Below are 26,915 nucleotides of genomic sequence, written 5' to 3' on the forward strand. Positions count from 1 at the left end.
TTCTGTTTTCTTTAAAATATGGAATTAGACCAAGGCATAAGTATAATACAAATTCAAGAAATTAAATGATTACATTATTATGATTTAACCATAAGGTTGGGGGTTTGATCTCGTCCATGGGAATGGAGCACATTTCATGACCATCTGTTTACTTTTTTTAAAAAGCACCTACGACGAGAGAATTAGTTATTACCATCGAAGATGGACACTTGAGTAAAAAAAAAAACTTTTCCATAATTATCACTCACATCAGGCAGAGTTGGAAATTCAACTTTTCAAATATATTTAATTATACTTTTTTTAAATTAAATTATAATTTAATCATTATATTAAAGGTGAACTATATCCAAGGTCATTAAATTATTAGTAAGTTTACGTTTTGATCACTTAACTTCAAAAAGTTATAAAATTGTCATTAAATAATTCAGAAGTTTTCATTTAAGTTACTAAACTATTTGAAAGTTTTCATTTAAGTCACTAGGCTGTTAGTTTTTTTAAAAAGAAAGTATGGCTAGCGAGCTCCAAACGACAATTCGATAATTGGTACTGCGGATCAATACCTATCAAGGAGTAGAAAAAATACCTTAGATTCAAGTTAATTTGATGGTCAATGTCAAAGATTAGAAAAGAAATTTGTTTGAATTTTGGTTTGTAAATTCGTGACATTCAAAGTTGTTTCATGAAAATAAATTGAATTGTAGAGGAGAAAGGGGGTTTCAGTTAGTACAAGTGGTGCGAACAGAGAAGGTTATAACAATAGCGATTTTAATAAAATAAAAACTTAAATAAAAACTTTCAAATATTTCAAAGATTATTTTATAACTTTTTAACATTAAGTTACCTAAACATATTTATAAAGTAATACATGTTACACTTAATAATAATGTTAATTTTATAATCTAAGAAACTGTTTAATATAAAAATTAAATAATTTTAGACTTTTATTCCATAGGAAATATAATACACATACACAAACCTCAGTCAATGTGTGACACTACAACAAATTCAATCTCGTGAATATCTAGCTGTTTGTTCGTATCTGTTGTCTTACATTACATCACGTAAACATTAATTAATGCACACATTCAATTCACTGTTTTATTTTACAAGTAATCTTATGTTAAAATTATTTTAATTTTAATGATAAGTGGATGACCTAAGGAAAGGATATAAAGTTGGACTGTTAGGCAAGTGGAACTCACCCACACTTTAAAATAAAATAAATGGTAGAAAGAAGTTGACTTCTTTTTTTTCCCCAAATTCTTCATTTATTGATCAAATAATTAATATATGATAAAAATGAAAAAATAAATTAAATATACAAATTATAAGGTTTAGTATTGTGAATCAAATTATTTTAATGTTAATTTTTTTATAAAATTTAGCGTCACAGAGACAATTAAATATTATTTGTATCATTTTTATAAATATGTCGAACTATATACACGAATAATACATCAAACATAAATTGTAAAAAATAAAATAGAAAAGATTCTTCACTTACTTGTTAGGTATATAAAGTAGGGAACTAACATGCTTCCCTTTGCCATCATCGAAATTATTTTTCTTTTTTGTCATCATTGTGAGTTTGTTGAAAGCATTAAAAATGGATGAGAACAAATTTGTTGTTAGTTTGATGATCATTTTTCTGGGTTTTTCTTATCTCCTCAATTCTTCTGCTGCTGTTCCTGTAACAAGTAAGGCTAATATTTGAATTTTTTTAGCTTTTAATTCTGATTTGTTTATTGATATTCAAAATAATTGATTTGGTCTTTTATAGGATGCTCCATGCCAAATAATAAGAAACTCCTCCCTTCTTCTCCTTCTGCTCAAGATGTTGTTGTTCAGGTATTTTGAATGCCCTAATTGATATTCTTACAGGGTTTTTATCCTTTTGCATTCTTTTACATCCTTCACATGAACTCACAAGTAATGGTTAGGATTTTGGTTAATTTGTTGTGTTTTTTGGGGCAGGATGTAATGAAATTGAGTGGAAGTGAGGAAGTAATAGAGGAAGGGGAAGCATTAAATAACGAAAGGATGTTATTGGCAAGCACAGATTATTCAGGACCTGGTGCAAACAAGAACCATGATCCTAAAACTCCAGGAACAGGTTAAAAAAACAGATCATCTGTCTATCTATATAGAATGAGGGAAATTTCAGAGTTTGGATCTGGGTTTGGTTTAGGACAAGTTCGTCTTTTGGTTGTCTCTCTTTGTATCCATAATTATGTTTTAAACTTGTTTTTTTTTTATTGTACTTGTATGCTTAAAGAATGTCTGTACTATAATCTAACATGATTTGGAAACTGTGGGTTCATGTTGTAAATTAAGAATATTATGGATTTACGGTGCTTATTATAAATTGAACTCAAAGTTGTGATTAGATCAAGAAATTTTGTTAATTTTTTTATATATATAAAAGATATTAATGGAAGTTAATGTGTTGTTGGAAATTGTGGGCTGTGGTTGTTGGAGTTGAAGTATGTAATAAAGTGAATGTTCCAAAAGTGATCATTTTCTTGCCTTTATTAAGATGAAATAAGTTATGCCTTAAAAAAATGATTGAGACAAACAAGTTAATAGTGTGGCATTATACAAAAACCAAAAGGAAATTAGAAAAGAAAAACCGTAAGACATTAAGAAATGAGATGGCAAGCATGTAAGAGCATCACTTCCCAATTATACACGTATTTTAAGATGGTCATGCAGAGATGTAGGCCAATCACACTTACTTTAATGAAATGTCAACTATAACCAATCAACTAAAGCACAACCAAAAACACCGACAACACTCTTTCTAAAACAGCCTACCAATCCATATATTCAATCAAGACTCTCCCTCCATTGTAGGGTTTTGAAACAAGAAAAGAAAAACAAATTCCTCATCCCTCAAGCCTACTCTACTAGGATAATTCAATAATCTAAGTTTCATCTCTTCAATATTGGAATTCAACAAATTCCTGATCCGTACGGTCCATCCGAAAAGTAAAATGATTTAGGCAAAATATAAACCCGAAGAATGAGTTTGAACAAAAAGTAATGTTCGTTTTCTAAATGAGTCAGGTCTTGAGTAGGATTTTTTTAGTCCCAACCCATCCCGAATCAGCCTAACTTTCAAATTTGTTTTTGTTTACTTTCGTTTTGTTGTTGTTTTGTTGACATTTTGTTATTATAGTGCTAGTTGCTACTATTTTGTTGTTATTATTTAGATATTGTATAACTCTTGTTTTATTGTTAATTTTTTAAATATATTTTTAATTTGTTGGAAAATATTTATTTTAATATTTTTAGTGTATATGACATATTATATTTTTAAATTTATTTTTATATAAAAATAATATAAAAAATTAATACGGGCGAGCTAGATCGAGCTCGAATTTAACATTTTTAATTTAGACTAAACTTTGGCAAAATTTGAGACCCATTTTTATGTTGGGCCAGAGCTGAACTTAATAAACAAACCTAAAATTTTAAGTCAATTCAACTTAAACCTAATCTAGCTTGATCCATGATTTGGTTTAAATAGAACTTATAAGTGACTAACATGACCACATGCATAATGTATATCTACTAAATGTTCACACTTGAAAATAATGTAATATCCATTTTAATTCAATTACAGATTTTATAATGAGTATGGATAAATATAGATACAATTTAATTTAAAAAATAAAAATATTTTTAAATCGATTTCCTATAAACCGTCTTAAATTTTCAAAGTTTTAGGAATTATTTTAATCAATTATTGTGATTAGATGTGTTAATATATTTTTTATTCGATCTACTTAAAGGTTTTCTTTTAAATTTTTTTCACTAAAATCCAATCTTAAATCACACCATCCACTCTGTCGAAACCATTTTTTTGAAAACGGGAATCGACTTTTGAAAACGAAAGTTGGGAGTCGCCACCAATTTTTTTTGAGGTGAAATTGGGCCACCTTATAAAACATTTTGGTCCACGAATTTTAAGAAAACGGGTTCCGGAGTCGGTTACGTACGAGGAAGGATTAGCACCCTCAACACGCCCAAAATTGGTACTTAATCGACTAATTAATGTCTTAAAGTCGAAAATTAAAGATTTGGACAGAATTCAAAATGCGATCCTCATTTTATTGGCTTTTAAAACATTTAGGTAAGTCAAATGTATATTAAAGACCATCTCACCTTGAGGTAAAACATTACATCCAGTACGTTAGAACACAACATTTTTTACCCCCAACTGTGTTCTTGCCTTTAAAACGTGCGTTTTAGCTTTAAAAGGATATTCGAATATTCAAAACAAACAAAGAAAGCGAAACTCAGTACGTTAGGGCACAATCCTTTGAATTCTTTAAATACCGAACATTGCCATTATTTTGAAACAATTGAGAATAAATCTGTGAATAAATAAATTTGGGGCAATTAAAATTTGAAAAAACGAAAATAATGGTATGTCGCATGCAAATAACGTTACCATACTAAACTAAACGATGCATATTAACAATGAAACATAGTAGCAAAAAAAGGTTTAATGAAAAATAATGAAATGGTAGTGGTAACATGTTAATAAAGGTACAACAAAAGAAATAAAACAATTATATAAATATAAAACAGAAGATAATAGGAAAAAGGATTCCTAATAATATACATATTAATAATAAGAAAATAGTCGAAATAAACAGAGTGTAATTTTAAAATGGGATTTTCAAAAAAAATAGTTGTATACATGTAATTAGAAAAAAAAATAAGAAAACAAATGATAATACGCAATATACACGCAGAATAATATGGAAACAATAATAAAATATATATGAAACAATTAATAACGTTGTCCGCACATATATAAAAATAATTTTAGAAGTATTTGAATTTAACGCTGTCGTAATTTTAAAACAAAAAAACATGGTAAAACCTTAGGAAATTATAAGTTTAACACACAATTTCAAAACAAATACTATAGAAAGTAGTTTTTAAAATTAGTGCCATATACATCAAAATTTGTAAATAAGATGTGATATAAAAATACATGTAAACATAATAATATGCTCGAGAAAACAAACCACGCACATACAACAAAATCTTAACATAAATTATTTACATATAATTGTATAAACATTTACAAAAGAATCTACACGAATAATAATCTATATAGTATGAAATTAAGAATTTCACAAAATATAAAAAAAATCATCCGTCAACCATTGATAATACATAATGCGAAAAACCTAATATAAATGATACCTACATGTAAAACACTAATAGGTGAAAATATTTAGAAGATAAAAAAAACAGTAAAATTGGATCTAAAAAAAATAATAATAAATAAATTATAAATATACATGGATTTGAAAGTAAGCATAAATATATATATATATACATACTAGGTAATGCAATCATAATACATTAAAATAAATAGTGAATTTATAAAGAATCAAGTGAAAAGGGGAAAAAAGGAAAAAAAGGACCGAGTTTAAAAAGAAACAAAGTCAGAAGGCCAATTTACAACATTAAAGACTGTAATACAATGCGTGCAAACAAATAGGGACCGAAAATGAAAATAAACCAAGTTTCAAAACGGTACGTTCCAGCGCAGACTGATTTGTAATGGCGCGTAAGTTTCAGGAATAATTTAAAAGAACTAAAAAAAATTGAATATGGCCTGATTGTATGCTAGCGCGAGGACGAGAGACTAATGGCATAAACAGACCTTTAGGGGGAAAAAACGCGGATCCGGACCCTTCAACGGGTCAGCACGCGGGTTCCCCCCCTTTATTTCCTCATACGGCGCCGTTTCATCCTGGGTTATCAAAACCCTAAACTACTGAATGGCCATTAGCCATTTTGCAGGCAGCCAAAGCAAACCTCTTGTTTGCTTGGGTTTTAAACTAAATTTTCGAGGCGCCGGCATCATCACACCATCGCCGAGGTCGACCCATGGGATCATCGATGCTTTCGTGCACCTCCACCTACGCCGACGAAGGTGAGTTTGGTCCCTTCTCCAAACTTTTATTCAAAAACAGTTTGTAAAAACATAAAAACGAATAGGAATAGACAATCTTAGCAAAAGAGTGAAAACAACCTTCTAAACTTTGACGATTTTGCTTGTTATTAACTTTTCGTTTGTATTCTTTTCTCTTGTATTTTCTTTCCAAAAAACGGGTTTTTTTTACAATGTTTTCGAAGGCTTTTATAGCATTTTTACAACCATTTCTTACTTGTTTGTAGGTTCAGTCGAGCACGTCTCTGATGTGGCCTAGTAGAAGAGCGCACGACTCAGAGGGACGCACGACGTGCGGTGCTTGGGAACCTCCACGGTTGCGGCGGCTGAGGGTGTTAGCTGCCAGGGTCTCTATTTTTCTTTAATTTTGCTGGGCTTTGGGCTGTTAGGGTTTGTTTTGGGTTTAAGTCTAATGAGTTTAGGGTTTGGGTAATGGTTGGTATTGGGTTTAGAGATTGGCTTAGGTCTACTTAGTTAATTGTTTTGGGTTTTAAATGTATTGGGGCCTGGGCATAAATTGGGCTTAACAGCTGCCCCTCTTTGCTTGTTGTCATGTAATGGGAACGAAGCAAAGATTATAAAGGCCAATTTTGCCCAGTCCTGTCAGATATTGGCTTCTTGGTGTAACCTTATCGTAACCCACTGCATCCTATTGCTTCCAAATGCCTCATAGATGTTTCATGAAGATACAATTTGTTGAAACTTTATCTGCTCTGCTCTTGCTCAGCGAAGATAAAATCTGTAATTTTAGCCTGTTACCCTACTGCTTAGGGGGTTAAGGCGGGTCTTCGTCCTGCTCTACCACTGCTCGGAGAGCTAGGATCTATAAACTTTAGCCTGTTACCCTACTGCTTATGGGGTTACGGCTTGTATCTTTGATCTGCTCCACTATTGCTTAGGGAGATAAGATCTGTAATCTTCAGTTTGTTACCCTATTGCTTAGGGAGTTAAAGCCTGCTGTTTTCTATCTGCCCCACTATTGCTTAGGGAGATAAGATCTGTAATTTTCAGCTTGTTACCCTATTACTTAGGGGGTTAAAGCCTACTAAAATTTTAGTCAATCCTACTACGTTGTCCACTAGGGAAACCACTTGTAAAAGTGATTTCCTAGGGCCCATGCTTATGTCAAATGATTAGGACGCCATGATCAGAATGAATCAAATGCTCCTAACTAAATGTATTATAAATGTTTAGATGAAAGAATGCAAAATGTCATGAGAATGATCTATTTTAATGCTTGATTTGTCATTTCTTGCTGCTTGCTAAGGTAATATCCTTGACGTATGTTTCCGCGTTCAACTAATAGCAGAGAACCTAGAGAGGTGGTCGGACCCTTATCTCTCCTACGTTTCCAACCCTTTAAGCCTGGTGAATTCTAAATAATTGTCCTGTTTCAGGTTCTTATATTATTTAGAGACCTTTCAGAGTAATATGCAAAACTTCTTTTGTGAAAGCGTTATTAGTTCATTAATCATTATTTCAATATGAAATGCTTGAAAAAGATTATAGACATGGATAAGACTGAAGTTTATTATGAACAAAATCTGTAAAGAATGGATTGAGCAAAGAAAGCAAATATTGTTAAAATACAAAGAATGAGAAAGTGAAACTGGTGTCCCAGATATCTCGGCCTGAGCTTCTCTGTACGAACTTCCTGAAGACCACTCTAAGTTGAACATGTGTCTGGGAGATCTGTAGTACTTTGTCGATGCCCTTAAGATGTAGTATATCTCATTCTTGTTAATTCAGGTACAGGATGGCTAGCGCATGCCCCATTTCTCATCAAACATTTGAATTGCCTTTTTATGGGTTTTCAATTCAAAGCCCCTTTAGTCTCAAAGCGCCCTTTGCGGGTTTTCGCCTTAGCTTCTCCGGGTTTTTTTTTTGAACTCAAGGCACCCTTTGCGGGCTTTCACCTTGGCCCATTTTCTCCTCAGGCAAAGTACTTCTTCACTGAGTCCGCATTCACTGGGTTAGGCTGACTCTTGCCATCTATTTCAACTAATATTAATGCTCCTCCAGAAAAATGCCTTTTCCACTACATAAGGTCCTTCCCAGTTTGGCATCAATTTCCCTCTGAAATCCTTTTGCATAAGGAGAATCTTTTTCAATACTAAGTCCCCCTCATGGAATACCCTAGGCGAACTTTTTTGTTGTAAGCTCACATCATTCTCTTTTGGTACATTTGACCATGACGAATAGCCCTCAGCCTCTTTTCTTCAATCAAGTTTAGTTGATCATAATGGGATTGGGTCCATTCTGCTTCGTCTAATTTCAGCTCTGATAAAACTCGAAGAGAAGGGATTTCAACTTCAATGGGTAAAACTGCCTCCATCCCATAAACTAATGAGAAAGGTGTTGCCCCCGTAGAAGTTCTAACAGAAGTTCGATAGGCAAAAAGGGCAATCGACAACTTTTCATGCCAATCCCTGTAGGTTTCAGTCATTTTCCCATAATTTTCTTGATATTATTATTAGCTGCCTCAACCGTGCCATTCATTTTCGGGCGATATGGTGATGAGTTGTGGTGCTTAATGTTGAACTGGCTACAGACTTCCACTATCGCGCTATTGTTCAAATTCAACGCATTGTCAGATACGATTCTTTCCTGCATACTATAGCGACAGATGATCTCCTTCTTTAAGAACTTGCTAACCGTCGATTTTGTGACATTGGCGTATGAAGCGGATTCAAACCATTTGGTAATATAATCAATAATCACAAAAATAAATCGATGACCATTAGAGGCCTTTGGCGAAATTGGCCCAATGACGTCCATGCCCCACATTGAGAAAGGCCATGGGGAAGTCATAACATGAAGAGGTGAAGGAGGCACATAGATCTTGTCTCCATAAATTTGGCACTTAGGGTACTTCTTGGCGTAATGGATGCAATCTCCCTCCATCGTAAACCAGTAATACCCGAATCTCATGATTTGTCGGGCCATTGTAAAACCATTGGCATGCGTCCCACAGACACCCTCATGGACTTCTTTCAGGATTTTCTTCGCTTCAACAGCATCAACGCATCTTAACAACACCTGATCCTTCCTCCTTTTATCCAAGATCTCGCCATCTAAGACATAGTCATTGGCAAGCCTTCTCAACGTTCTCTTGTCATTTTCAGTTACTTGCTCTGGGTATTCACAGTTCTTTACATATTTTAGAATGTCATGATACCAAGGATGATCATCTCTTTCCTCTTCTGCATCTATATTGCAGCAATGAGCCGGAGACCCACAAATACTCATCTGGATTGGCTTCATATCTTCTTGTTCATTTGTTCTGATTATAGAAGCTAATGTAGCCAAGGCATCGGCCATCTGATTTTCATCACGTGGGAGATAAAAGAAGTTGATATCATCAAACTGCTCAATTAACTCCAAAACTAACTTTCGATAACTGGTCAGTTTAGGATCTCGCGTCTCCCATGCCCCTTTAAGTTGATAGATCACCAATGCAGAGTCTCCATATACCTCTAGCACCTTGATTCTGCGGTCTATGGCTGCTCGAATTCCCATGATACATGCTTCGTACTCTGCCATATTATTTGTGCAGTCAAAATTCAGCTTACAAGTGAATGGATAATGATCTCCATTTGGGGATATCAAGACTGCCCCAATTCTGTTACCAACGGCATTTGATGCCCCATCGAAATTCAGTTTCCAAGAATGATCTTCGGGCGTGTCCTCTTCAACAATCGCCACATACATTAGATCTTTATTGGGGAAATCAAAGTTCAAGGGCTCATAGTTTTCTAGAGCTCTGCTGGCTAGAAAATCTGCTATTGCGCTCCCCTTCACAGCCTTCTGGTTCATATAGATTATGTCAAATTCGGAGAGCAGAATTTTCCATTGGGCCATTCTCCCATTCAAGGCGATTAACTCCATCATGTACTTGAGAGGGTCTAGTTTCGAGATTAACCAAGTCGTGTGGTACAACATGTATTGCCTCAGCCTCCAAGCCGTCCAGGTTAAGGCGTAACACAATCTCTCAATTGGCGAGTATCTCATTTCACACTCAGTAAATTTCTTGCTAAGGTAATATATCGACTTTTCCTTCTTTCCTGTCTCATCATGTTAGCCCAACACACATCTCATTGAATTGTCAAACACGGTCAGATACAGAATCAAAGGCTTATCAGGACTAGGTGGTACTAGCACCGGAGTATTAGCCAGATACTGTTTGATTTTGTCAAAATCCATTTGACATTCGTCGTCCCACACGCCCGGATTATGTTTCTTGAGAAGATGAAATATGGAATCACATTTTCCTGTCAGCTATGAAATAAACCGGGCGATGTAGTTTAACTTTCCTAAGGAACCTCGAACTTCTCTCTGAGTGCGGGGCGGAGGCAGCTCTTGTATAGCCTTGACTTTATCTGGTCAACCTCAATTCTCTTTTCACTGACCACGAAACCAAGTAGTTTTCTTGACCTGGCTCCGAAAGTGCATTTGGTTGGATTAAGCTTTAGCTGAAATTTCCTTAATCTCAAGAACAATTTCCTCAAAACTTGAACGTGCTCCCACTCTGTCCGGGATTTTGCGATCATGTCATCTACATAGACCTCGATCTCTTTGTGCATCATGTTATGGAACAAGGTTACCATGGCTCTTTGGTATGTCGCTCCCGCATATTTTAACTCGAAGGGCATCACCTTATAACAGAACATTCCTCATAGGGTTATGAACGTGGTTTTTTCCATGTCTTCAGGGTGCATCTTGATCTGATTGTATCCAGAAAACCCATCCATAAAAGAAAACAGTGAATACCCTGCCGTATTGTCCACTAAGGTGTCAATGTGAGGCAACGGGAAATTATCCTTTGGGCTAGCCTTGTTGAGATCTCTTTAATCTATGCACATTTGCACCTTTCCATCCTTCTTAGGGACAGGGACAACGTTGGCTACCCATTCTGAGTAGTTAATCGCCTGTAAAAACCCCACATCAAATTGTTTTTTGACCTCTTCCCTTATCTTTACTGCCACATCGGGTCTCATCCTTCGGAGCTTCTGTTGAACTGGCTTACACTCATCTCTTATGAGGATGCGATGCACCGCAATATCAGTGCTTAACCCTGGCATGTCTTGATACAACCATGCAAAAACATCTCTGAATTCTTGCAATAGCTTAATGAGATTCTGCTTGGTTTCTTCCTTTATACAAGTGCCAATTTTCACCTCATTCTCCACTTCTAAGGTCACAATCTCAATTGTCTCTTCGTGAGGCAAAATCTGTTTTTCTTCCTGTTCCACCATCCTTAGCAAATCCAGAGATAAACCACTATCTTCGTCATCTTCAAATACCTGTGATCCCCGTAGGCACATGTCTTGCTCGAAAGAGAATTCTGAATTCATAGCGGTGTTACTGTTACTCATAACATCAACATCTGGGTACCTATTGTAGGTATGAAATAATATCTAAGAATTTTATTTGTGTGGTATGAATGGAATGAAGAAAAGAAGAAAGGAAAAAAATAATTGCTTGATGAGGTATGAAAAATGTATCTTTATTGAAAGCATAAATGATTTAAACATAGGCTTATTTCACAGAAAATTTCTTATTGCCCCTAGGCTAAAAAACAATAAGCGTGTTTTGAACATTACTCTATATTAGTTCTAAAAACTACAGGAAGTTCCTCTACAGTCCAGTTGTTCAGAACACTTCCAGGCTCATAGGGGCGAATGCCCACTAGGTTTGCTTCTCTCAATCCTTCTTCTAATATGGCATTGATGCTCAGAATCTTCACCATTCCCTCAGCCGTTCCTTCATCTGTGAATTTCAATTCAGGATGGACAACTCCTCCTGCCACGAATGTAGTGGATATATGGGGAAAGGTCATTGGCTCCTATTTGACCTCTGCCCTACTTAATCTTGCCCTTCTCTTTTCTTGCTTCCTCTCCAGCTCTTTCTTTCTCTGTTGTGTGTCTGGCTTATACCCTAAGCCAAAATGGTCCCACTTGCTTGCTAAAATCAGCACTTTCACTCGTCCGTGGAGATATTTCCCAAATCCCCTTCTGGGCAACGCTCCTCTTCCTACTGTCAGTTGTAAACTCATCTTCGTAGCTTTAGAGAATCTGGGCACCGGGATCCTGCCCCATTCAGTGATGAAGGTTGTATTCATGAACTCTAATGATCGAAACGAACATTCAACCCCTTCGTTATCACTGTCAATGTACGGTGCATCGCTAGTAATAGATGTGATAATGTCCTTGTAACACCCCTTACCCGTATTCGTCGCCGGAATAGGGTAGGAGGCATTACCGGAGTTTATCGAATTAATTTTCCATTAATACGAGTTAAATACTATTCATTTACTAAAACATGTCATGGCATCCTTTAGATGGCCTCCAAAGCCCAAAATATACTTCGAGACCCAACCAGAATTAAATCGAACCATAGGGAATTTTTCGCAAAATCTCAAATTTTTTTTTGCTCAATATAACCCCTTTATAAATATCTAACCTTCCCTGCAAATTTTAAAACCGAGACCAATCCAACCAACCATTTCATTTCAATCAATTTGATACCAAATTATATTACTATTATAATTATACTATTTAACATATTCATCATTCTTTACTTTAATGTATATTCATTAAACAAATCTTAGTATTTATATAATCATCAAACCTTATACATGCCATATAAATCAAAAAGGAAATTTACAAAAGCTACCGGAGATAATCTGGATAGTGTGATCCTCTGTGTTGATCCGATCCTCCGTATTTTTCCACGTCAATCTACAAGAGACATTGAATACATTCAAGTAAGCTTATAGAAGCTTAGTAAGTTCATAGGCATAAAACATAAATCTTACCAAATATTTATACACTTATACAATATACAACTATTAAGTTCACCTGTCAACCATAGTCATTGGTGAGTTCCCTTGTATAAACTTACTACCACTCATCCATTTCCTTTAATTCTTTTGGGCCCGTTTGTCACATATCATTCTTCAACCAAATTAGGGAACAGTTACGGATACGAAAAATTGAGTACTTCACTTTCAGTTTGCCATAGTATAACTATGGTCTTGCGTATGATCACTTATCACTTTTTGAAGTCATAGTCCTGCCACGGTCTTACACTGATCACATTTATCACTTGTCACTGATCAGATTAGTGTAGCTAAAGCTACCACTTATCACTTATCGCTTGTCACTAATCAGATAAGTGTAGCTAAAGCTACCACTTATCACTTGTCACTTATCACTGATCAGATAAGTGTAGCTGAGGCTACCACTTATCACTTGTCATTGATCAGAAGTAATCAAATCTGACGTTCCGCTCAATTTGATCATTTATTTGATTTTCGGGTTGTTATTTTATTCTCTATTCATCAATAAATATATTTCATCACACATTATATAATTCATAAAATTTACATATAATCATTAAACTTCAACCATATGAACTTACCTGGGTCGATTCGTAAAATTTGTGAAAGTTCAAGGACTAATCAGCTACTTTTTCTTTTCCTAGACTTGTTTCGGGTTCTCGATTTGCAGTAAAAATATGAAAAACCAGCTTAAGAAAACCCTTCTATGGTGTTTTTGCTGATGAGAATGCAGAAAAATAATGAGAATTCTAGATAATTCTACTTTAGTCCTAGTTTATTAAGTTAATTTTGCAATATTCCAATTTTGCCCTTAATTCATCAATTTTCCTGCTGATTTCATGCACCTTGCCGTCCAGCCCAAATAGACCTTGGGTCTATTTGCCTTTTAAACCCTCTTTCTTTTATCATTTAAGCTATTTAATCATTTCCCATAATTTTACATTTGTTACAATTTAATCCTTTTTATTCAATTAACTATCGAAACTTTAAAATTTCTTGACGAAACTTTAATACTAACTTATTAACACTCCATAAATATATATAAAAATATTTATGGCTCGTTTTAAAAATTTTCAAACTCTCAATATCTCGTTTTCGATTCTAATTTAATTTTTATTTCTAGTACACTATTCGCTATTTCAAAAATTTTCCTAACTTCACACTTAACTTATATTCACTAAATTATTAATATTTTCTACTCATTTTTTGGATTTAGTGATCTCGAATCACTGTTCCGACACCACTGAAAATTTAGGCTATTACAGTCCTCTTCAGCATATATTGTTATTAGCCGGCCCTCCGTCACCAACTTTAATTTCTGATTCAACGATGATGGTACTGCCCCTGCTGAATGAATCCACGGCCTCCCTAATAAACAATTATAGGAAGGTTTGATATCCATTACTAGGAAATCTACCTCGTAAGTATTTGGCCCGATCAGAAGAGGTATCTCTATCCTTCCCATTACCTTCCTTTCAGTGCCGTCAAATGCTCTCACTATATTTTGGCATGTCTTCATATGAGAGCTATCTATAGGCAATCAGTTTAATGTGGCCAGAGGTAGGACATTCAGTGCCGAACCATTGTCAATCAACACCCCCAGTAGCGTATACCCCTTGCAACGAGTAGTAATGTGTAAAGCCTTGGTAGATCCCATGCCCCCCGGTGGTATTTCATCGTCACAAAAAGAAATGAAGTTGTCGGCACTTATGTTGCTAAAAGACGGTCTAGTTTGTTTACCGAAATATCGTTAGCGACATAAGTTTCGTTCAACACCTTCATCAGTGCATCACGGTGTGTCTCCGAGCTCAAAAGCAAAGTCAATATTGATATGCGAGCCGACTGCTCATGCAATTGTTCTACAACACTCTATTCGCTGTGTCTCAGGAACTTCAAAAATTCTTGGGCTTCGTTCTCTATTACTGGTTTATTAACTAGTGGTTCTGTCATCTTTTCTCCTTGTCTGATCACAAATGACTTCTTCTTTACAGGTTCAGCTTCTGTGCTTAGTGTACCTGTAATAGCCTAAATTTTCAGTGGTGTTGGAATAGTGATTCGAGATCACTAAATCCGACAAATGAGTAGAAAATATTAATAATTTAGTGAATATAAGTTAAGTGTGAAGTTAGGAAAATTTTTGAAATAGCGAATAGTGTACTAGAAATAAAAATTTTAAAAATTAGAATCAGAAATGAGATATCGAGAGTTTGAAAATTTAAAAACGAGCCATAAATATTTTTATAAATATTTATGGAGTGTTAATAAGTTAGTATTAAAGTTTCGTTAAGAAATTTTAAAGTTTCGATAGTTAATTGAATAAAAAGGATTAAATTGTAACAAATGTAAAATTATGGGAAATGATTAAATAGCTTAAATGATAAAAGAAAGAGGGTTTAAAAGGTAAATAGACCCAAGGTCTATTTGGGCTGGACTGCAAGGTGCATGAAATCAGCAGGAAAATTGATGAATTAAGGGCAAAATTGGAATATTGCAAACTTTACTTAATAAACTAGGACTAAAGTGGAATTATCTAGAATTCTCGTTATTTTTCTGCATTATTATCAGTAAAAACACCATAGAAGGGTTTTCTTAAGCTGGTTTTTCATATTTTTACTGCAAGTAAGTTCAATTCTTGATTATTTCTTGAAATTTTTGTGTTTTTATGACTTTTACAACTAGGTCCACTTGTTGAATTCATTAGTTTTTGATTTTATGAAAGAAATTGGAAGTTGTTATGAATATGTGTTGGAATTATATGATGATTTATATGCTGATTTTATTGAAATAATTGAATAGAAAATGAATGTTTGGGACCTAATGTTGAAAGAGTTTGAAGTTAGGGTTTTATGTGGAAATTATGAATTTAAATAATTGTGAAATAACTTATAATGTCTAGGTAAAGCATTAATTTGGAAAAATTAGCTTCATTGAGGGATTAATTGAGCAAGGACTGAATTGTATGAACTGTGAAATTTGGGGCAAAAATCGAAATCAACATTTGCACTAAAACAGTTTTGGACAGCAGTAGTTGTCTAAATTTGAAAAATCACCATAAATTTTAGAAATCTAATTAGAAGATGAAAAAAGCATGAAATTAAAGCTTATTGAGTCTAGTTTCTTATAGAAGAAACGGTGTAAGCAACGGAATTGTAGATCATGAGATATAATAGATTTTGTGAGACAATGTCAGAATGATTTCGGGTTCCCCTGTTTTGAGTTTGGAAAATCATAAAAAATTGGAGAAAAATAATTAGGGGCTTAAATTTATATTTTTAAAATATCTAATGAGTCTATTTTCAATAGAAACAAACATGGACATCATCCAAATTCTGTATAAAGAGATAATTAATTTTTAGTGAAGAAGGATCGGAATTGTTAGACAGCAGAACAGGGGTGACTTTAAAGAATAAACTGTACTTATTGGCTAAACCAAAAATTCTAAAAATTTTATGATAAGAATATATATGAGTCTAGTTTCAGGGAAAATTAGCGGATCCTAATTTTGAGTTCTGTAAATAAAGATAAAAATAATTTAGTGACTATGGCACTGATGGACAGCACTAGAATATACATAAGTAAATAATGAAATTATAGATAATATTACTTATAAGCGGGTTGAAGATGAAGTCAATACTGATAAGTGAATGATTTTACAATGATAGATCGATAACCCGAAGCAAGTCGAGGAAAAGAAAAAGTAGCTAATTAGTCCCTGAACTTTCACAAATTTTGCAAATCGACCCAGGTAAGTTCATATGGTTGAAGTTTAATGATTATATGTTAATTTTATGAATTATATAATGTAATATGTATGATGAAATATATTTATTGATAAATAGAGAATAAAATAACAACATGAAAATCGAATAAATGATTAAATTGAGCGGAATGTCGAATTTGAGTACTTCTGATCAGTGACAAGTGATAAGTGGTATCCTCAAATACACTTATCTGATCAGTGATAAGTGACAAGCGACAAGCGATAAGTGATAAGTGCTAGCTTTAGCTACACTTATCTGATCAGTGACAAGTGATAAGTGATAAGTGGTAGTTTTAGCTACACTTATCTGATCAGTGACAAGTGATAAATGTGATCAGTGTAAGACCGTGGCAGGACTATGACTTCAAAAGGTGATAAGTGATCATACGCAAGACCATAGTTATACTATGGCAAAGTGAAAGTGAAGTACTCAATTTTCCGTAACCATTCCCTAATTTGGTTAAAGAATAATATGTGACAAATGGGCCCAAAAGAATTAAAGAAAATGGATAAGTAGTAGTAAGTTTATACAAGGGAACTCACCAATGGCTGTGGTTGACAGGTGAACTTAATAATTGTGTATATTGTATAAGTGTATAAATATTTGGTAAGATTTATATTTTATGCCTATGAACTTACTAAGCTTCTATAAGCTTACATGAGTGTAATCAATGTCTCTTGTAGATTGACGTGGAAGTATACGGAGGATCGGATCAACACAGAGGATCACACTATCCAGATTATCTCCGGTAGCTTTTGTAAATTTCTTTTTGATTTATATGGCATGTATAAGGTTTGATGATTATATAAATACTAAGACTTGTTTAAGAAATATACATTAAAGTAAAGAATGATGAATATGTTAAATAGTATAATTATAATAGTAGTATAATTTGGTATCAAATTGATTAAATGAATTGGTTGGTTGGATTGGTCTCGGTTTTAAAATTTGCAGGGAAGGTTAGATATTTATAAAAAAATTGAGATTTGCGAAAATTCCTATGGTTTCGATTAATTCTAGTTTGGTCTCGAAGAATGTTTTGGGCTTTGGAGGCCCATCTAAAGGACGCCATGACATGTTTTAGTAAATGAATAGTATTTAACTCGTATTAATGGAAAATTAATTCGGTAAACTCCGGTAATGCTTCCTACCCTATTCCGGTGACGAATACGGGTAAGGGGTGTTACAGTATCGACCGAACTCACCTTTTCCAGAACTGTCACACTACCGTTATAATTCTAAGGCACTCTTTTGCTATCCTTAAAATAGAAGGCCCTGGGCTTTTGGATAACGATTCTTGGTGTCACCCTTGCTTCAGCTTCACTGATTTTTGTCCGTGAAATGATGACCACTGGGTGACTAGCCTCCTCTATCGAACTTCACAACACCCATGTTGATGAGCTTCTCGACTAACTTCTTAAACGAGATGAAACTTTCTATTGAATGCCCCACAGCCCTTGCATGATATTCACACTGAGCATTTGTGTTATACCACTTGGGGTATGGGGGCTGCAACGGTTTTAGAGAGGATGGCGCTACAACATGTACATCAAATAGGCTTTTGTACAGTTCCTTATATGTCACCGGGATAGGGGTAAACTGTATCATCTCCGTATCTCTCTTGGTGCTGGACTCTTGCCTTGGTGAAGCTTGTTGGCCTGTGACTACGGTTCTCGATTGATTAATGGTAACAGGTTTTGAATAGCTTGAGCTCACATTGCTTACTTCATTTTCATTTTTCTTCGGGGCTGACCTTCTCGTGCTTTCCCCCGTTTCTATCTTCCCGCACCTTATTGCATTTTCTATCATTTCGCCAGACATCACTATGTCTGCGAAACTCTTAGTTGCGCTCCCCAACATATGATTAATGAAAGGTGCCTTCAAGGTATTAATAAATAGCATAGTCGTATCTTTTTCCAGCAGTGGTAGTTGGACTTGCGTAGCGACTTCCCTCCACCTCTGGGCATATTTCCTGAAACTTTCACCTGACCTTTTTTCTATGTTCTGTAATGTAATCCTGTCAGGCGCTATATCAGTCACATGGCCATACTGTTTCATGAAGGTCTGCACCAAATCCTTCCATGATTTGACCTGAGCACAGCTCAACTAATTGTACCATTTGGCTGCGGCCCCAGTCAAACTATCCTAAAAATAGTGAATCAACAATTGGTCATTGTTGACATATCCCGTCATTCTCCGGCAGAACATTGTAATGTGAGCCTCAGGGCAGCTGGTTCCATTATATCTTTCAAATTCTGGCATCTTAAACTTCGAAGGAAGTACTAAGTCCGGGACCAAACTGAGTTCCTTTGCGTCAACTCTGCAGTAATGATCAGCACTTCCTAGCTCATTGAACTTCTCCTCTAACCATTTGCATCGATCCTCGAGCTGCTTTGGGAGCTCCGCCCTTACTTTTTCCCCTTCAACCTCATCGAAGTCGGGGACCAGGGGATTTGCCATATTGTCTCTAGGGTTAGAGCACGAGCCCGTTAGGAAGTTTACTAGTGCCGAAGTGCCAGCTTGATACAGAGGTTTAACATTAACAGACACCCTTTGTGGCTGTGCTTGAATATTTACTGGGGCAAAGCTTGTAGGACAAGCAGAGTCATCGTTGTCATTCCCAGTATCAACCATAGGGCATTTTCCTTTGTCAGACCCTCCCTTAAACAGTTGTGTCAGCTGGCTTATCATTTTGTTCTGTGATTCCAGCATGTTTTTCTGGGACTCCAGCATTTGATCCCTCATCTCCTACTGGATCCTAGCCAGCTGTTCTTGCATCTGAGCTTGCAGTTGCTCCTGCATGTCCTTTTGCATTTGTTCTAACTTCTCTAACGTCTGATCCATATCCTTTATTTTTCTTCGTGTATAGTAGCGATGTTCCAGGGTAACTAGATAAATTATCACTAATTAATAGGGTTCTTTTGTGCAACTTAATATTTATAATGCTATGCAATGCAAATGCGTGACATGAATGCAAAAAGGAGACGTTGATTCACATTCAATTCCATTTAGAAAACTTCACTGAAAAACAAAATCTTTTACATAAAATGAATTACATATACGGTATTGCCCTAACACCCAAAGCTTTTACTTTCCTAAGAAAGCAGGCTAACTCTTGCCCCCGATCTGACTCTAACTCATATTGGACCGCCAAAGTTTGTAAATGATCAGCCACCTCTCGTATCTGAGCTATAGCTTTGCCCATGAGGTGATCCGTATCTCGGACCTGATCCTGAGATCGGTGAAGTTGCTCCCTTAGTTGCTCATTATTTGCTTCCAATAATTCAATTTGATACTCATAGTTCTGAAGTGTAGTCTCAAGTTCTTCTACTTTTCCCTTCAAATTCTCGATCTTACTTAGGCTAGCCCTTAATTCAATCACTAAGTTACGACTCCTATGTTGCTGTAGTGCCATTTCTTACTTTGTCACCCGAGCTCTTAACATCTGTTTTTCATTCTGGCTATCATCCAAACTCTTTTTACAAGTGACTTCTCGAGCTTGAGCATCATGGAACTTTTTCTCCCACCAATCAGCCCTAACCTTTTCCTCTTGGATTTTTTGCCTCCACTGTTCAGACATTTTACCCAATCCAGCATTTCTTATTGACTTATACAGCTGCTTGTAATCAGTCTTCAGACTGTCCAGGTCCTCCTCAACCTCTTTCTTTTTCTTCTTCAAATTCTCAACCTCGGATTTTTGAACATCAACATCCAACTTTAAGTACACTTTTTCTTCCTCCAACTGCTCTATTTTTCTTTCTAACTCTGAGATTTTCTTTTCGAAGTTTTTGCTTTATGATTTCCAATTCGGAGGGGACCACTCGTAGATATTCCTCTATCGGTCGAGCTCTTCTAAATTTGGCATCGGGATATTGTCGTTAACCCTTCTACTCCACCATTCATTATATTCAGGAGTCACCATTGGATTCACAGCAACTCTCTTTATCCGACAGGTTTGGTTCCAAGCATTGTAAATCTCGCGGCTCTTTTTCTTGGAGTCTTTCTCCCCATACGAGAACCCACTCTATTCTAGCCCATGTGTCATCGGTATAAATTTTCTCGATCTATATTGCCTCAATACAAACAGAGGGGCGTATCCAACGGCTTTCCAAATCCCAACAAAGGGACCCAATCATAACTCCCACATCGGTAGAGAATCTCATCGAAAACCATCCAAGGGGATTTCCATTATATATCCTCCTCTTGGAGATTTTGAAGTATCGCTATCCATTTTTCCTCTGTTATGTCATCTCTTCTCGATATGGTCACTATCTCTTTCAAAGGTGAGTAATCTCCGAGAAAAGGTCGGTAAGAGGCCTTTTCTACCCTCCAAAAATGGCTATGAAACCATACTAAAAAGAGTTGTGCACACCAATAAATCTGCCTTCACCTGCCCTTCGACATGCACTCAAAGATCTGAAAGTCTTAACTAAGATTGCAGGAACAGGAGTGACTTCTTTACCAAATCGGTCAAATAGATCGGCGACTGCTTCATCTACATGCCTTAAAGCCTTAGGGAAAATAACCAAACCATACGCCCCAGGCGAAGACATCAACTCTTTTCTTTATATCAGGGTGTGTCAGGATCAGATCTCTCAAATTTTCTCAAGAGATAGAATTTCCATTGCCTTTCTACTGGACTCGAGCCGTAACCCACTGCTCACTCATCCCAGTGATGTTCATCAACCTCTTTACAAAGTTTGGGGTATTGACAGCTTTAGAATAAATCTTATCAACTTGAAACCTCAGACAACGAAGCAAGGTTGTATATTCCTCGACAGTAGGTACTAGATCCACCTTTCCGAAAGTAAAACAACTGTAGGCGTAATTCTAAAATTGAGCCATGGCGTGGAACAAATACCTATCTACCTTAACATCGAGGAGATAAGGAATATCACCATAATTACAGTAGAGTAGCTGCTTCATCTCCTCATCCCAGTGACTCCATAATTCTTTCAACTCCTGAAGATCATTCTGAACCACACTAATACGGGTAAAGTCCCATAACTCCGACGTGTACCCTTTGTCAAACTGTCACCTTTCTCTAACTGTGCATTCTCCGACCATCTTTGGACAAATGCGTTGTCTTTCACTTTATCAATGAATTCGTTCTTCATGGAAAAACTTTCTATTAGTAACCGAACCGTATATCGATACCTCCTTTTATGATGAAAATGTTATGCAATCACTATCAAAGAAAGAAGGAAAAACACAAGTCAGAATCATGCATAAGAATAGAAATCAAAGAAATCAAGAAATTATCAAATGCCTATTCGGGCAACCACTAAGGCTAGGTGTAATTCTACCTAAGGCGGGTTCCTACAGCTCACTATATGTGGTTTAGTTCTAGAGTAAAGGTACCTGAACCAGCAGATTCCTCGACCCTCACTCATTATAGGTTCATATGAATCAAGTTCAGTTCAGGGGAATACATTTCCTTATGCCCGTGCGGAGGTGAAAACCTCACGAAGACATAAGTACGGATGTATTCCGGAAGTGGTCCCCTAGCCCATGCGGAGGTGAAAACCTCACGAAAGCATAGTTTCTCACTCCCACTTAAAAGGTGTGACCACAACAGTCATGCGATATGATGCGAGAGTTTATAAAGAAATTCAACGAAAAAAAACAAACTCAACAAGGACACCGAAAATGCAAAGCGAGGATCGTGTATTTTTAGAAAAACTGAATTTCTAAATTTTGACAAGAAGACAGAAAATAATCAATTTACAGCTCAACTCTATTATTGGTCCCCAGTGGAGTCGCCAAGCTATTAAAACCATTTTTTTGAAACGGGAATCGACTTTTGAAAACGAAAGTTGGGAGTCGTCACCAATCCTTTTTGAGGTGCAATTGGGCCACCTTATAAAACATTTTGGTCTACGAATTTTAAGAAAACGGGTTCCGGAGTCGGTTACGTACGAGAAGGATTAACACTCTCGACACGCCTAAAATTGGTACTTAATCGACTAATTAGTGTCCTAAATGTCGAAAATTAAAGATTTGGACAGAATTCAAAATGCGATCCTCATTTTATTGGCTTTTAAAACATTTAGGTAAGTCAAATGTATATTAAAGACCATCTCACCTTGAGGTAAAACATTACATCCAGTACGTTAGGACATAACATTTTTGACCCTCAACTATGGTCTTGCCTTTAAAACGTGCATTTTAGCTTTAAAAGGATATTCGAATATTCAAAACAAACAAAGAAAGCGAAACCCAGTACGTTAGGGCACGATCCTTTGAATTCTTTAAATACCGAACATTGCCGTTATTTTAAAATAATTGAGAATAAATCTGTGAATAAATGAATTTGGGGCAATTAAAATTTGAAAAAACGAAAATAATGGTATGTCGCATTCAAATAACATTACCATACTAAACTAATCGATGCATATTAACAATGAAACATAGTAACAAAAAAAGGTTTAATGACAAATAATGAAATGGTAGTGGTAACATGTTAGTAAAGGTACAACAAAAGAAATAAAACAATTATATAAATATAAAACAGAAGATAATAGGAAAAAGGATTCCTAATAATATACATATTAATAATAAGAAAATAGTCGAAATAAAAAGAGTGTAATTTTAAAACGGGATTTTCAAAAAAAATAGTTGTATACGTATAATTAGAAAAAAAATAAGAAAACAAATGATAATACGCAATATACACGTAGAATAATATGGAAACAATAATAAAATATATATGAAACAATTAATAACATTGTGCGCACATATATAAAAATAATTTTAGAAGTATTTGAATTTAATGCTGTCGTAATTTTAAAACAAAGAAACATGGTAAAACCCTAGGAAATTATAAGTTTAACACACAATTTCAAAACAAATACTATAGAAAGTAGTTTTTAAAATTAGTGCCATATACATCAAAATTTGTAAATAAGATGTGATATAAAAATACATGTAAACATAATAATATGCTCGAGAAAACAAACCACGCACATACAACAAAATCTTAACATAAATTATTTACATGTAATTGTATAAACATCTACAAATGAATCTACACGAATAATAATCTATATAGTATGAAGTTAAGAATTTCACAAAATATAAAAAAAAATCATCCGTCAACCATTGATAATACATAATGTGAAAAACCTAATATAAATGATACCTACATGTAAAACACTAATAGATGAAAATATTTAGAAGATAAAAAAAACAGTAAAATTGGATCTAAAAATAATAATAATAAATAAATTATAAATATACATGGATTTGAAAGTAAGCATAAATACATATATACATACTAGGTAATGCAATCATAATACATTAAAATAAATAGTGAATTTATAAAGAAACAAGTGAAAAGAGGAAAAAAGGAAAAAAAAAGGACCTATTTAAAAAAAACAAAATCAGAAGGCCAATTTACAACATTAAAAATTGTAATACAATGCGTGCAAACAAACAGGGACCGAAAATGAAAATAAACTACGCTTCAAAACTGTACGTTCCAGCGCGGACTGATTTGTAATGGCGTGTAAGTTCCAGGAATAATTTAAAAGAACTAAAAAAAATTGAATATGACATGATTGGATGCTAGCACGAGGACGAGGGACTAATGGCGTAAATCGACCATTAGGGGGAAAAAACACGGATCCGGACCCTTCGAAGGGTCAGCGCGCAGGTTCCCCCCCTTTATTTCCTCATGCGGCGCTGTTTCATCCTGGGTTATCAAAAACCTAAACTACTGAATGGCCATTAGCCATTTCGCAGGCAGCCAAAGCAAACCTCTTGTTTGCTTGGGTTTTAAACTAAATTTTCGAGGCGCCGGCATCGTCACACCATCGCCGAGGTCGACCCATGGGATCATCGGTGCTTTCGTGCACCTCCACCTACGCCGACGAAGGCGAGTTTGGTCCCTTCTCCAAACATAAAAACGAATAGGAATAGACAATCTTAGCAAAAGAGTGAAAACAACCTTCTAAACTTTGACGATTTTGCTTGTTATTAACTTTTTGTTTGTATTCTTTTCTCTTGTATTTTCTTTCCAAAAAACGGTCTTTTTTTACAATGTTTTTGAAGGCTTTTATAGCCTTTTTACAACCATTTCTTGCTTGTTTGTAGGTTCAGTCGAGCACGTCTCTGATGTGGCCTAGTAGAGGAGCGCACGACGCAGAGGGACGCGCGACGTGCGGTGCTTGAGAACCTCCACGGTTGCTGCGGCTGAGGGTGTTAGCTGCTAGGGTCTCCATTTTTCTTTAATTTTGCTGGGCTTTAGGCTGTTAGGGTTTGTTTTGGGTTTAAGTCTAATGGGTTTAGGGTTTGGGTAATGGTTGGTATTGGGTTTAGAGATTGGGTTAGGTCTACTTAGTTAATTGTTTTGGGTTTTAAATGTATTGGGCCCTGGGCATAAATTGGGCTTAACACACTCAATTTAAAATGACTTTTGTATATTAAAAAATCAGTTGAATAATTAATTAACTGTTAATTAAAAATTTTAGTTTAATTTTTGTTTGATTCACATCAGCATTGTTATCAGTATAAAAGAATATAGGTTTGAGGCGATGAATAGTGGCAAAGCTAAGGGGTCGCAAGGCCTCAGTCTCTTTAAAACGAAAAATTTTCTATTCAAGTCATTTTATAATTTATAAAATTTTAAAAAATTAGTAATAGTAAAATTACACTTTGACCTCGAAAATAATAATAAAAATTTTAATTTAGTCCTTTAAAATCATAAACATATAAGCTATTAAAATGGTGAAATTGTATTTTTACTATCATAAAAATATATAATTTAATTTTAGTCTAAAAAAAAATTTCTAGCTTCTTCCCTAGCAATGAAGCACATTAATCCTCCTATTTAAGGGTCGGAAAGACTATGAATAGTTAAATTCTAGACATTATATAAAAAGACTTTTAATTAAAACTAACACTCAATTGAGGTTTTAATCGAATACTAAGGGATGTGTTTGATAAACTAAAATTTTAAGTACTGAATTTTTATTGCTAAATTTTTAAAATGGTGAATTTAAATCATATAATTGTTTGATAAATTAGTAAATATAAGTACTGAATATAAATAAATATTTTTTTATAAAAGTAAATAATAATTTTTAAATATTGATATAATAATTGATATTATTTTTTTATATGTATCCTATGATATATTAGGTGACGTCAAAGTGGAGTATAGTATTTATTTATAAAAAGGCAGGTATGGGATAGGTAAAATTGAAATAAAGTCGGGTTAAACTCACCCCATCCCGTCATCCTATCTATCCATTGCAATATCATTTACCACAATCATCATTTGACAAATAATAACAACTTCAATAAATAAATAAATAAACATAATTTATTTATAGAGCTTAATTAATTTTTAAATTTCAATTAAAGCCTCAATCTAGTGTTATTTTCATCTAAGATTTGAGTTGATTATTTATTTTTTATTTTTTAATAAAATTTTTTACCATTTAAACCTTAACGTAGCTACGTTTGACACAAATTACCAAATTTAAATTCAAGTATTATTTAGCTAAAATAAGTGGATTGGAGATTGGAATATAATATATGCATTAATTTATTTTCATGGAGCTTTAGGCCTTATCATCCAAACGAGCCCAATTCCTATTAATATTGGGCCTTTAATCACTGACACCTTCATTCCATATGTTCATTAAATTTATTTTTAATATATATTTTCATCCTAAGTTTAATCCCGAATTTTAATATTAATAAAAACTTGATTGATTTTTAGTTTGATTGACATTATTAGTGTTATTGTCAATTTAATATAAAAAGATTTAAATTTAAGCGTGTTTTATTTTTCAACTATGTCATTTATAACTCTACTTTTTATTTGCTCAAAATGGGTTTGAATTGCTCACATTCAGTCCTTTTAAGTATTTTTTTTTTAACTTCATTTAAATTGGACAAATTGGACAAATTTCATTGTAAGTGAATGGAATCGTAAGAAATTAGACTAGATATTAATATAGTAATTTATATGGTGGTTTACGTATATTTCATAATTAATGTGTATTATTTTATCATAAATGTTATGATAATAAATAATTTAAAAAATTATAAAAAAATAAAATTAACATAAAGTTTTCAAAATTATTTAAAAATTAAAACATAGTATAACGTAAAAAGCATATAAAATTCTATGTTTCTATGGTTTAAATTGCCAAGTAACTCCATTTAAAAATGATATATATATATTCACATTTATTTTACGATTATATTCAAAAACACATTGTTTTAAAAAATTAATAGAAAAAATTTATCAATTAAGTCTTAGCTTGATTGACATCAGTATTGTCACCAGTGTAAGAAGTCGTGAATTTAAGTACACTGAAGC

The 26,915-nt window shown here is 34.4% G+C and overlaps 1 protein-coding gene and 1 long non-coding RNA gene across 2 annotated transcripts; both read left to right on the plus strand.

Moving 5' to 3' along the window:
* The first annotated feature begins 1,461 nt into the window (after nt 1-1,461).
* Nucleotides 1,462-2,370, plus strand: LOC107936293 (uncharacterized). Its single transcript, XM_016868987.2, has 3 exons — nt 1,462-1,697; nt 1,781-1,848; nt 1,975-2,370. Exons 1-3 carry the CDS (start codon nt 1,607-1,609, stop codon nt 2,116-2,118), a joined length of 303 nt encoding a protein of 100 aa, XP_016724476.1. The 5' UTR covers nt 1,462-1,606; the 3' UTR covers nt 2,119-2,370.
* A 3,410-nt stretch (nt 2,371-5,780) lies between these two features.
* Nucleotides 5,781-25,047, plus strand: LOC107936276 (uncharacterized). Its single transcript, XR_001694375.2, has 2 exons — nt 5,781-5,962; nt 24,677-25,047. It is a non-coding gene; the product is annotated as an uncharacterized lncRNA (long non-coding RNA).
* Nucleotides 25,048-26,915: the final 1,868 nt, after the last annotated feature.

The sequence above is a fragment of the Gossypium hirsutum genome, chromosome A08 (genome assembly GCF_007990345.1).
Source record: "Gossypium hirsutum isolate 1008001.06 chromosome A08, Gossypium_hirsutum_v2.1, whole genome shotgun sequence".
NCBI lineage: Eukaryota > Viridiplantae > Streptophyta > Magnoliopsida > Malvales > Malvaceae > Gossypium > Gossypium hirsutum.

Excerpts from the sequence above, each read along its gene's own strand:
- LOC107936293 (XM_016868987.2), top strand. The coding sequence starts at position 1,607 with ATGGATGAGAACAAATTTGTTGTTAGTTTGATGATCATTTTTCTGGGT. Across the intron at positions 1,698-1,780 it reads TGCTGCTGTTCCTGTAACAA|GATGCTCCATGCCAAATAAT; the intron begins GTAAGGCTAATA and ends GGTCTTTTATAG. Across the intron at positions 1,849-1,974 it reads CTCAAGATGTTGTTGTTCAG|GATGTAATGAAATTGAGTGG; the intron begins GTATTTTGAATG and ends TTTTTGGGGCAG.